The sequence below is a fragment of the Triticum aestivum genome, chromosome 1A (assembly GCF_018294505.1).
Source record: "Triticum aestivum cultivar Chinese Spring chromosome 1A, IWGSC CS RefSeq v2.1, whole genome shotgun sequence".
Classification (NCBI taxonomy): domain Eukaryota; kingdom Viridiplantae; phylum Streptophyta; class Magnoliopsida; order Poales; family Poaceae; genus Triticum; species Triticum aestivum.
The window spans coordinates 381,145,537-381,158,600 of NC_057794.1; the positions used below are offsets into that span (position 1 = coordinate 381,145,537).

The window sequence follows — 13,064 nt, forward strand, 5'->3', positions numbered from 1 at the left end:
ACTGACATATCCAATGTTTGCTTCTCCTCTTCTCTACTTACTCAGCCTAGCATTAGGAGCTTTGGCCACAGCAACCATGTCCGCTCACTACAAAAAAAAGACACATCCATGACATTTTGGGCCGAACGAAATTTTTTTCTGTCATACATATGACAGTTCTATGAAGATAATTGTGACAAAACCCAGTATCATCATAGATGTGGTGGGCTCCTACTTCCGTGACAAAAAATCATGATAGAAAATGGGCTTTTCGCCCTGGGCGGGCCGGAGACATAGCTGCATGACATTCTTTGGGCCGTCCATGATGGAAAAAACCATGGTAGAAGCGAGGGGGAGGAAAATTTCAGGGAGTTCATGGTTACGGTGGGAGGTCGGGGGCCGAGTGATGCGCGTTTCTCTCGTACACGTACGCGCGTGTGTGCGAGGCGTTGGCTCTAAATGAACCCGAGCGAGGCGTTGGGCTCTAACTGAACCCCGAGCGATTGCACTATAGGCTACGCATTACTGAACCCGAGCGATCGATCGATGGCTGTTAACTGAACCCGATCGAGCGATTCCTTCGCTACTGCTGCTAACTGAAACCGATCGATGGGATGAACAGTGAGTGTTGCAGGGGGGTTGGATGAACAGTGAGCGGTGGCGTTGCCTCTGGATGAACAGTACCCCGTGGTGTGGTGGAGGGCTGGATGAACAGTAGATGGTGGAGGGGTGCCCGTGGAGGGGTGGATGAACAGGACCCCGTGTTGTGGAGGGCTGGATGAACAGTAGACGGTGGAGGGGTGGTTGAACAGGACCCCGTGGTGTGGAGGGCTGGATGAATAGTAGATGGTGGAGGGGTGCCCGTGGAGGGGTGGTTGAACAGGACCCCGTGGTGTGGAGGGCTGGATGAACGGTAGACGGTGGAGGGGTGGTTGAACAGTAGCCGGTGGAGTAGCGCGCGGTGGAGGCTGGATGAACAGGAGCCCGTGGAGGCTGGAGGAGGTCGACGGTGGAGATGAACATTATCCCGTGGAGTCCCGTTTTGCGGTACGCCACACCCCTCCTGATGAACAGGACCCCCATTTTGACCGTATCGCTCCAACACAAGTCCGTTTCCTCTGTTTTGCGGTACGCTACACCCCTCCCGATCAACAGGACTCCCGTTTTGACCGTAGGAGGTCCGTTTCCTCCGTTTTGTGGTATGCCACACCCCTCCCGATGAACAGGATCCCGTTTTGAACGTGGCCGGTCGAACACAAGGCCGTATCCTCCGTTCTGCGTATGCCAGGCCTCGTTTCCATCACATGTTCCGTCCAAGCCCTCCCGATGAACACGACACATTCCGTTGCCTCCCCATGAACACGACGCATTCAGTTGCCTCCCCATGAACACGACGACGGCGCTGCTTCTCCGTTCCGACCCAGCCATGTACACGAGCCCTCGCCGTACGTATGCACGAGTAGGCATTCGAGACCCCGCCCGTATGTACACATACGTGGCCGTATTTTCTTTCTTGCACCCTGACCGCTGTACGTACGTGTACATGCTACGTGCGCGCCTCTACTACGACACGTGCGCGCCTCTACATCGACCAGTATATATGTACGTACATGTTCGTGACCAGAATGACAACGCTACGTACGCTTCGACCAGGTGGGTCCCGACTGTCAGGCACTTCCTTGCGTGCAAAGATGTAGCTGGTGGGTCCCAGCAGTCAGGGGGGCGAATCGTTTTGTTTTTTTGCCCGGACGCACTTCCTTGCGTGCGAAGGTGTAGCTGGTGGGTCCCAGCTGTCAGGGGGGAAACATTTTTTTGCAAAATACGGTGTCCCATCCGGTGGGTCCCCGCTGTCAGGTGGAGGAATAATTATTTTGCACGTAATAAGGAGGCTCTTCCTTGCTACGGCCGTGGACCCAGCTGTCAGCCTCTCCACGTACTGTCCACGTCCGATGGAAGTTGTTCCTTGACCACGTTGACCACGCCGCGCCGAGAGAATCAGGGCGGTGGACGATGGCGAGGCCTAGGAAGGGGATGACGGGGAGCCGGGGAAGACGCGGCAATGGAAGCCCACGCGGAGAGGAGTACGAGGGTTCACTGGTTCGACTGCGGTGTGAGGCTGCCGTCGCCGCAGGGCCTGGCCAGTGGTGGGAATAGTAGGGGTAGCACAGCCGTCCACGGGAGGCAGGAGCATGCGGCATGACCAACGCTGCTTTGGGCGGCTGGAGCAAGAAGACCAGAGGTTGAAGAAGCACTACGGCCGTTGGATGGACATCGTACGGTCACTGGAGCTAGAATCATTCATATTGACTAAAGTTGACAAAGGCCCCCATCCCAGTGAACTTAGTAGGCCCACAAGTCAGCCTCCCACCATGGTGGGTCCCAGCTAGCGGGGGGGTATTCATTTTTTGTGCGTAATAAGGAGGCACTTCCGGTGGGTCTGAGCTAATAGCGGGGGAACGTTTTTTCAGGAAATACGCTGGCCCGTCCGGTGGGTCCGAGCAGTCAGGGGGAAACGTTTTTTTCGCGAAATATGGTGGCCCGTCCGGTGGGTCCCTGCTGTAAGGTGGAGGAATACTTATTTAGCGCATAATAAGGAGGCACTTCCTTGCGGCTGCCTGAACCCAGCTGTTAGCCTCTCCACATATAGTACTCTTCCGATGGAAGTCGGTCATTGACCACGTTGACCACGCCACGCCGAGAGCACCAGGGTGGTGGTCTGGACGATGGCGAGGCCTGGGAAGGGGACGATGCGAAGCCGAGGAAGACGCATCAGTGGAAGCCCTCATGGAGAGGAGTACGAGGGTTCACTGGTTCGGCTGCGGTGTGAGGCCGCCGTCGCTGCAGAATAACAAGGGGTGTGAGTGAGTGGAGGGATGGCCTGGCCAGCGGTGGGAGTAGTATGGGGGTGGTGAGGCCTCCGCGGTAGCACAGCCGGCCACGGGATGCAGGAGAAGGCGGCAGGACCGGCGCTGCTTTGGGCGGCTGGACCAAGAAGACCAGAGGTTGAAGAATCACTACGGCCGCTGGATGGACATCGTACGGTCACTGAAGCTAGAAACGTTTATTATTGACTAAGTTGACAAAGCCCTTGGTACGCTCCAACTTAGTAGGCCCATAGGTCAGCCTCCGAAATGGTGCGCCCCAGATGTCAGGGGAGGAATCATTTTTTGGGTGGCCGAAGCTAAGAATATCCGAGATTGAAGAAGAAGCACGACATCCGTTGGATAGACATCCAACGGCCACTGCTGCTAGAACCGTGTGTTGACTATAATAAGTTGGCAAAGCCTTGCATACGCGTCAACTTATTTTTTTTAGGGGACGCGTCACTTAGTAGGCCCACAAGTGTGTGGCAGGGAACTTATAGTCCATTTGCATTTTGTAGGAATGTACAACCCATTTTGGAATTCTAATGGAATTTAGAACAGCCCATTTACAGTTTGTTAAAAGTACAGCCCATTTTCTAGCTAGGACAATGACTAATAATTTCAACCAACCGTTGAAGAAAGAAATCAATAAAATTTTCCACATTATGATGGGCTCCGAAATATTTTTATCCCGAAATTTCTAGTCAGATTAAATATAAATTTGTACTACGTAAAAATCCAACGAAACATTGCGCGCGCAACAATGAAAATTTAAGATTTTCAAAATCCATAAATAATATTTTATAAACTAATTTCGTGTTTGGTGAATTTTTTTATAGTTATTGCCCAGTTTTTATAATTACATCCCATTTATTATTTTTAAAGCCCATTTTCCTGTTAAGCCTAATGCATCCCTCCTAGGAAAGATTTGCAGCCCGGCGGGGTGGAGAATAACAAGTTGAACTTGCCTGGGTATTCCTCAAAAAGATGTATAGCTGAGCTAGCCATTTTCATCTTGAAAAAATTAGTATCTGGGCTGGACATCTGGCCTGGGCTAGACGGGCCACAGCCCGCCCAGTTAGTACCATGCTCTCCTCTAAACACAACGAAAGCATCGCCAAGAAAAACTCTAAAGTGCTCATGCCTCAAAAACACAAATACTGCTCGAGCTGCTTGGTTCCATCTGTCGGCCGCACCTTGTGCAATTCTCTCATTTATATTGACTACATAGGTTGACAATGGTGTGGGACCGTGATGTCAGGAAACCAGGAGAAAGCAAAAAAAATAGTTGTACATAATAAGGAGGCACTTGTGTACGTACGGCTATGGCCCTAGTGGGTCCCTAGTGTCATCCAGTCAAAATAAAGTCATCTCCTGAATCCTCATGTTCGTTGACGATGTTAACAATGCTTGGCGCCACGGCGAGCGCAACAACTCGAAGGACAATGGAGAGGGCCTCACGGGCCCTACGGATGGTCTGATACATCGCCCGCTACTCATTCAGGAAGCCAGGATCATCGGACACCTATGAGCACCTTCGAGAAACTGAGACGACATGAAACGGTAAGGCCGCGCTTGTGAGCTATGGTTTATTTCAAACCTGTATTAACATACAAGTTTAATTTACTCGTCATCGAAAGCAACACGTAAAATACAGGCGTAATGAAACCAAGGGCCCGAGGTCTGTAAGTAAAACCGGCGGGTTACGCGTGTAATTTGAGAGACCAGTGTATATTTTACGAGCACTGCTATATGGATGACATTACCAGACGATACATGCACGACGTGCGTATCATGCCATCCATGGGCAAGGCTGAAACAGCAGCTAACGGCTAGATTAACAATCGTTCGAGTGTCGTTCAGCGTTTTTATCGTGTGTCAAGTACTTCCGATATTTTACAAGTCGAAATCGACCAACCAAGCGCCTTCGCCTGAGACCATCTGCTTTAATTTACAAGCGTCAGTTTTACAAGCGGTTTTGCTTGGAAAATGACGATCCAATCATGGCCTAATATCATGAGTTGGTCGGAAGATCATATGGTTTCACGTCTAACCTACCCGACTTGTCGTATAGGCTATGAATGAAACATCAGACGATGAACTTCTTAAGCATGGAAACAACAGAAGAGGATGATCTTCTTAACAAGCAAATCACTGGCATTAGATTGACATGCAAAACAATACGAAGCATTATTTTCAGGAGGCACGGTGAACAGCTCTTGATGCCGCATGCCACAACATTCCAAGCTCAACTTTGCAATCAAACACAAGGCCTGGCATTACATAAACAATATTCAGAACAAACTATTAACACAGGAATATCTCAGCAGAGTAACTATTTACTTCCACTACAAGAAATATGTCAACTTATGACCTTCTTTTAGTGACCCTGGAAGAATTGGTCATAAATCTATGACCATTTCAGACCAATTGGTCAAAAGCTGTTCGGGGGGCTCCAAACCCTAAACCATTGCGACCATTTTGGTCAGAAAGGTCGTAATTTCCTTACACGAAATGGTCATAAAGCAGACATCACTAGTCCGCTGCCTTATTTCTAGCTAGTCATAACCTTGTAAATTGTGGTGGATTGGTATGACTTGGCGCCACCTCATTAGTTTTGCCTATGTGTCATGTCCATGTGTCAATTTTTGCCCTAGGTTGTGAAGCAACCTATATTTCTGTCATTCCAAAAATTCCCAAAAAAATCTCATAAATTCTTTGGGTCATATCTTCGTCAAATATGTAAAAATACTTCCTTTCCTAGTTCAAAAATAATTCAACAATATTCATTTTCCTATTCTATTCACAACATCACTTTATGAAGGAAGTGCTATTTATATATTCTTGATTGCCCTCGGAATTCTTGGGCACTCTTTCCTATCAAAATCATTGCCGCATGACAAAATTCAGCTCCATTTGCCCAGCAAATCTTCCTTGGCAAATTTTCAAAGTTTTTGTCCACCTAGAAGCATTGTGAAGGAAGTACCTTTTTTATATATCCAAATGACATGAAATTTAAAAAGTTCCTTCATATGCCCAAATTATCACCCTCCTCCAAATTGCAGCTCAGTCAAATTATCTATGTGAGCCCAGGTTCAATTTATATTTTATGGCCAGATTGGCACGTTGCAAAGCAAGTGTTATCTACACCCCTCCTATTACCCTCAAACTCTTTGGGAACTCTTCCATACCCAAATCATTGCCACATGATAATATTCAGCTCCATTTTCCTAGTAAATATTTCTCAAGAAATTTCCAAAGTTTCTACCTCGAGAGAAGCTTTGTGAAGTAAGTACTATCTAGGCTTACCCAAATGATCTGAAAATCTACCAAGGCATAACCATACCTATGTAACTTACCTACACCAAATTTGAGCTCATTTCATTCATCCAATTTCTCTCACTAGTTTTCCCAAGTTTCTGTCCATAGAAGAGCATTGTGAAGGAAGTACCACTTTAGCATGTCCAAATGGTGTCAATTTTCTACGGTGCTTTCCAATGCCGAAATAACCATCCTCCACCAAATTTCAGCTCAATCCATTCATTATTTTGAGCCCAGCTTCAAATTCATATTTCTGTCTAGTGTGGTACTTTGCAAAGCAAGTACCACCTGGGATCCACCTTTTGATCTGAAAATTTGCGAAGACATTCTTCTTAGTAGATGATCATCCTCAGCCAAAACTCATGCCCATTGGGCATGTGCATTTCTCGTACTGCCAATCAAACACTTGGCTGCTAATTCATCTTTCAGCATAGGTCGGTCTCCTCGTGAGATTCTTCTGTTGTAATTTTCTTCCTAGCACCTACCTGGGGAGTGTCCAACCCGCTAGACATGCCTAGGCCTCCCAGAATGCATGTCAACGCCAAGGTCACGCGGTGACCACGCACAAGGCATGCGAGTTCACATGCTTTGGAGTTGGGGCCCTGGGCCACCATCCAAACCTCGACGTATCGCCACCAAACCATGTATTTATGCTTAAATATATACTTATGTAAATATAAATGACTTTAAGAAAAAATAAAGAGCAAACAATAAGGCAGCTACAGTTCAAATTTGACCCGCTTGCTGCTGAATCGGCGGGAATTTGTCTTTTTCACCAGAGGTGGATCAAAACTTTTGACACCCAACCATTTTTTCAATTGTGCATTAAATATGGCCTAGTATTTTATAAAATTGATTTGGTCAAATTTTGCAACAAATATATGGTAGGTCCTTCACAAAAAACTCATTTCAGGCACCTGGAAAATGGAAAATGATTTTTCCGTGCAAAGAAAATGAAAACTCCCTTAGGCAACATTGTTTGGAATTCCAAGATGCACCCTTGTGCACAATATGAGATCATTTGAACAAACTATGCCATGAATGTGGCCACAAGATTGACCATTTGGCTTGAAAGCCATGAATCTTCCAGATGATAGCTCATTTTTTAGAACACTTATTTTAAAATAATCATCATATTACAAGTTTATTATTTTTCCTAGGAACTTGGTCACATGTAATGACCCAATGCGAAGGTTTTCCATTTTTTTTAATTTTTTTAAATTTTTTATGCCCGTTTCAAAATGCGGTCAAAACGGCGGGCTTGACCGTTCCTAGCTAGTGGTGGAATCTTGAAAAACTTTTGATGTTTCTCTGATGAAATAGATAATTATGTACCTATAAATGATATTTGGAAAAAATTAAGAGCAAACTACAAGGCAGCTGCAGTTCAAATTTGACCCGCTTCCTACTGAATCGGCGAGAATTTGTCTTTTTCACCAGAGGTAGATCAAAAATTTTGACACCCAACCATTTTGTCAATTGTGCATTAAATATGGCCTAGTATTTTAGAAAATTGATTTGGTCCAAATTTGCAACAAATATATGGTAGGTCCTTCACAAAAAAACTCATTTCGGGCACTCAGAAAATGGAAAATGAATTTTCCGTGCAAAGAAAATGAAAACTCCCTTAGGCAACATTGTTTGGAATTCCAAGATGCACCCTTGTGCACAATATGAGATCATTTGAACAAACTATGCCATGAATGTGGCCACAAGATTGACCATTTCGCTTGAAAGACATGAATCTTCACACATGATAGCTCATTTCTGAGAACACTTTTTTAAAATATTCATCGTATTACAAGTTTATTATTTTTTCTGGTAACTTGGTCACATGTAATGACACAATGCGAAGGTTTTCCATTTTTTTTAATTTTTCTTGAATTTTTTATGCCCGTTTCAAAATGCGGTCAAAACGGCGGGCTTGACCGTTCCTAGCTAGTGGTCGAGTCTTGGAAAACTTTTGATGTTTCTCTAATGAAATAGATACTTATGTACCTATAAATGATTTTGGGAAAAAATAAATAGAAAACTACAAGGCAGCTGCAGTTCAATTTTGACCCGCTTCCTACTAAATCAGCGGGAATTTGTCTTTTTCACCAAAGGTGGATCAAAACTTTTGATACCCAACCATTTGGTTAATTGTGCATTAAATATGTCCTAGTATTTTAGAAAATCTATTTGGTACAATTTTGCAACAAATATTTGATAGGTCCTTCACAAAAAAGCTCATTTTGGGCACTAAAAAATGGAAAATGATTTTTTCGTGCAAAGAAAATGATAAGTTCCTTAGGCAACATTGTTTGGAATTCCAATATTCACCCTTGTGAACAATATGAGATCATTTGAACAAACAATGCCATGAATGTGGCCATAAGATTGATCATTTGGCTTGAAAGCCATAAATCTTCACGCATGATAGCTTATTTTTTAGAACACTTTTTTAAAATATTTTTCCTATTACAAGTTTATTATTTTTCCTGGTAACTTGGTCACATATAATGAGACATTGCAAAGGTTTTCCAATTTTTTGTATTTTTTTGAATTTTTTATGCCCGTTTCAAAATGCGGTCAAAACTGCGGACTTGACCGTTCCTAGCTAGTTGTTAAATATTGGAAAACTTTTAATATTTCTCTGATTAAATAGATAGTTATGTACCTAGAAATGATTTTTGGAAAAAATAAAGAGAAAACTATGAGGCAGCTACAGTTCAAATTTGACCCGCTTCGTGCTAAATCGGCAAGGATTTGTCTTTTTCACCAGAGGTGGATCAAGGCTTTTGACACCCAACCATTTGGTAAATTGTGAATTAAATATGGCCGAGTATTTTATAAAATTGATTTGGTCCAATTTTGCAACAAATATATGGTAGGTCCTTCACAAAAAATAACTCATTTCGGGCACTCGAAAAATGGAAAATGAATTTTCCGTGCAAAGAAAATGAAAACTCCCTTAGGAAAAATTGTTTGGAACTCCAAGATGCACCCTTCTGAACAATATGAGATCATTTGAACAAACTATGCCATGAATGTGGCCATAAGATTGAGCATTTGGGTTGAAAGCCATTCATCTTCACACTTGATAGCTCGTTTCTGAGAACACTTTTTTTAAAAAATCGCCGTATTACAAGTTTATAATTTTTGCTGGTAACTTGGTCACATATAATGACATAATGTGAAGGTTTTCCAATTTTTTGATTTTTTTTGAATTTTTTATGCCCATTTCAAAATGCGGTCAAAACAACGGGCATGACCGTTCCTATCTAGTGGTTGAATCTTGGAATTTGTTTGGTGTTTCTCTTATTAAATAGATACTTATGTACCTAGAAATGATTTTTGGAAAAAGTAAAGAGCATACTATAAGGCATCTCTAGTTTAAACTTGACCCGCTTCCAGCTGGATTGCGGAAATTTGTCTTTTTCACCAGAGGTGGATCGAAACTTTTTACAGCCAACCATTTGATCAATTGTGTATTAAACATGGTCTAATATTTTAGAAAATTGATTTGGTCCAATTTTGCAACAAATATATGGTAGGTCCTTCATGAAAAAAACTCATTTTGAGCATTCAAAAAAATGGAAATGTTTTTTTTTGCCAAAAACTCATTTCTCACGACACCTTTTAAAAGTTATTTATCTTTTTTCTTGTTTGTTATTTTTCCTGAAAACTTGTTCACATTTGGTGACACAATGAGAAGGTTTTGCATTTTCTTTTTGAATTTTCAGGTCATAAAATAGCTGACATGATTTTAACATGTTAATTTTAGGCAACTATGACCTATTTAGATGGTCATAACATCATACTGCATCCTGATTGGTCCGTGGACATCTCACGCGGATCACGCATCATACGCCGTCGGATGCTCGCGGATCCAACGGCCGTCCTCAACCCTTCCACACCAACCCTGAAACCCTAACTGGTCATTTTCCATCCACCCCCCGCTTCCTTTCTTTCCCACATCCATCCATCGATCCCCTTCCATCGCCTCGCCCAGCTTCAGTCTTCTGTCGTCGTCCTCTATTTCACATCTGCATCGCGCCACCCCTCCTCCCAATCTCGTCCGAAGCCGCCGCACCCCACACCCGACCCGTTGCTTCCCCCACTCCTCTAGTGCCATCTCCCTCCTCTTCGAGGGCTGACCCCTCATCTTCCAACCACTCCAGCGCCGCCTCCCTCCCCATCGACCAGCGCCTCACTGGCCGTCCAGCGCTGCCACCACGCCTCCAACGCCAGTCTCCTACCCCACCGAGCGCCGAGCCTCGCCATCCAGCATCGCCCACCTCCCCATCAAGTACCTCCCCATCAAGCGCCGCCGAGATTCCAACGGTTACTAGCGGCCGGCAGCTACCTAGCGGTTGCTCCCTCCTCAAGCCCGATCATCCCCTCGATCTCGTCGGAGCGGGCGGAGACCGGGCCGCGGCGATGACGGTGATCGACATCCTCATGCGGGTGGACGCCATCTGCCAGAAGTACGACAAGTTCGACACCGAGAAGCTCAACGGCACCAACGTCGCCGGCGAGGACCCCTTCGCCCGCCTCTACGGCTCCGTCGACGCCGAGATCTCCCAGTGCGTAGAGGTACCCCGCCCCTTCTCCCTCCGCTCGTGCTCCCCCGTGCGCGTGTTGCCCCGCGCGACGATCTGAATCTACTAGGGTTGTTGCTGTTGCAAAAAGCGGAGGCGGCGAGGTAGGAGAAGAACCGGGCCACGGTTATCGCGCTCAATGCCGAGATCCTCCGCGCAAAGGCCAAGCTCCTCGAGGAGGACCTGCCCAAGCTGCAGTGCCTCGCACTCAAGAAGGTCCGTCCAATCATCTCTGCGCTGACCCGCTAGATCTGCTTCTTCTGTGGCCGCTAGGACTTGCTATCCATGTTGTTTACTAGCAGCAAAAGAGGCTAGCTTACCTTGAAGGAGACTGCCTAAATTTAGGGTGCGCGGTTGTTGAATGTCAACGGAAAAATGAAGCAATTTCTGTGTCAGCGAGGTGATTTGCTGGATCACCTGGTGCAGTTTAGAATCGATGGGACTGGTATTTTTTGTAGAATTTGTGGGAAAGTATGTTTATGATTTTATAGGATTGGTACGGTGATGTTTATATGCTGATTATATAGATGGAATTCTAAGCATATGTTGGAGAAATTGAAGGTCTTGTATGTTGCAATGTACTTCCATTTAGTTGTTAGTATAGATGATGCCTAGACTTATTTACATCAATGCCTAGTTCTTTTGCATATGACCAGTATAAACAACCATTGGTGCGTCCAGCACCGCCCACCTTCCCATCCAGCACCGCCCACCTCCCCATCAAGTATAGATGATGCCTAGGATTAGTGCATCCTTTTGCTTGTTGCTAGCTGTAGGATCTGACTTTTGGTTGTTGTTTTGGTGATGTAGGCCAAGGGAAATGACTACCGTTCCAGGGTCTCCAGTCTGGGAGCTCGTGAAGAAGAACAGCTACTTCTTGATCAAGCAGTTCGGCAATAGCAACACCAAGGTGCAGTACAGCAAGGAGCCCAACAGTCTCTACAATGTCCACTCCTACAAGTTCTCGGGTCCGTAGCTCTTTGCACTATTTTTAACCCTTTTGTTTGCAAGTGTCTCTGCAAGGAGCTAACTTGCTGTGGGGCTGATGTGGTTTCAAGCTTGGCAAACAGCAAGACCGTGGCGGTCCAGCCATCAGCGGGAGAGGACATGGTTGTTGTCCTGTCCACGACCAAGACCAAGAAGCAGAACACCCCTACCAAGCTCCAGCACAAGACTCTGATGCACAAGGAGTTCCGCAAGATGGCCAAGTCTGTCAAGAACCAGGTATTAACTCCCGAGTTTTGTACTTGAATTGCCCTTATGCTTGGCTTCTAAGCTACAACTGTAAGTCATGGCTTGTCTCTGCTTCCTCCTTGAGTTCAGAGTTGTGGCATGGAATTCTTGATTTTTTGGTGGACTTGTGTCCCTGATGATGCACCGTTGTTGCACTGCCAACCATCAGATGCAGTAGCTCCTCCTGCTTTCTACTCCGCTGCCACCGCTCGTTGTTTTGCTACTGCTCCTGCTAGTTAGTCACTACTGCTACTCCTAAGCACTGCTCATAGAAGCTTCTACTTGCCGCTGTTGATTCCTCCTACAGCCTGGCATCTGCCATTGTAACTTCATGCTGATGTAACATGTGAATCTATTGGTCCTGCTTATTGTCTTCAAAGAAGTTAATGTACCTACCTTATTTTGTGCTCTGTTATTATCTTTGATCAGTAACAGTTGTGTCTCTTAGAGGGACACTCCTACATTTTCTGACTTGAGTTGTTAACTATTGTTCCATACTTCTGTTAGCTACAACAAAGAGTCTTTGAATTTGGTACTGCATGAGTTTTTGCTATTGCTTACACAGAGAGTATTTGCTACTACTAAAACAGCGATTTTGTATGCACTGCTACCTAATGAGTGCCTTCTTTGTAATATTTCACCTTGGCATGCATATGTTTGTTTGGTTTGAACTTTGCATGACATGATATAATTATTTCCAGTGTTTTTCTCAACTTATTTTCATTGACACTTGATATATACTTAGCTTGTACTTGAAGTTGTGGGTTAATGTGGTGATTTTGTTCTACTTGGATGCATTGGTACCCCCATAATCGAGTGCATGGATGCAATGGCAAGAAGATCTTGGCTGTGCGCATCATCAAGCATACCACGGAGATAATCGACCTCCTCACCGATGGTAACTCAATCTAGATCATTACTTTATACTCTCCTACATTTGTGATGTTAGTATGCTTCTGTTGACTATGCAATGTGACTTACAATTCCTAGCTGTGCATGTTGTAGATTGTTTACTGTAGTGTGGTACACTTCCTGGAGCATTGTAATGCCTTACCAAGTAGCAATTGCATGAAGGTCCACAACA

General features: G+C 45.0%; 1 protein-coding gene across 1 annotated transcript; it reads left to right on the forward strand.

Moving 5' to 3' along the window:
• The first annotated feature begins 11,567 nt into the window (after positions 1–11,567).
• LOC123185984 (60S ribosomal protein L28-1-like) lies at positions 11,568–12,523 on the forward strand. Its single transcript, XM_044597814.1, has 3 exons — positions 11,568–11,719; positions 11,806–11,971; positions 12,488–12,523. Exons 1-3 carry the CDS (start codon positions 11,568–11,570, stop codon positions 12,521–12,523), a joined length of 354 nt encoding a protein of 117 aa, XP_044453749.1.
• Positions 12,524–13,064: the final 541 nt, after the last annotated feature.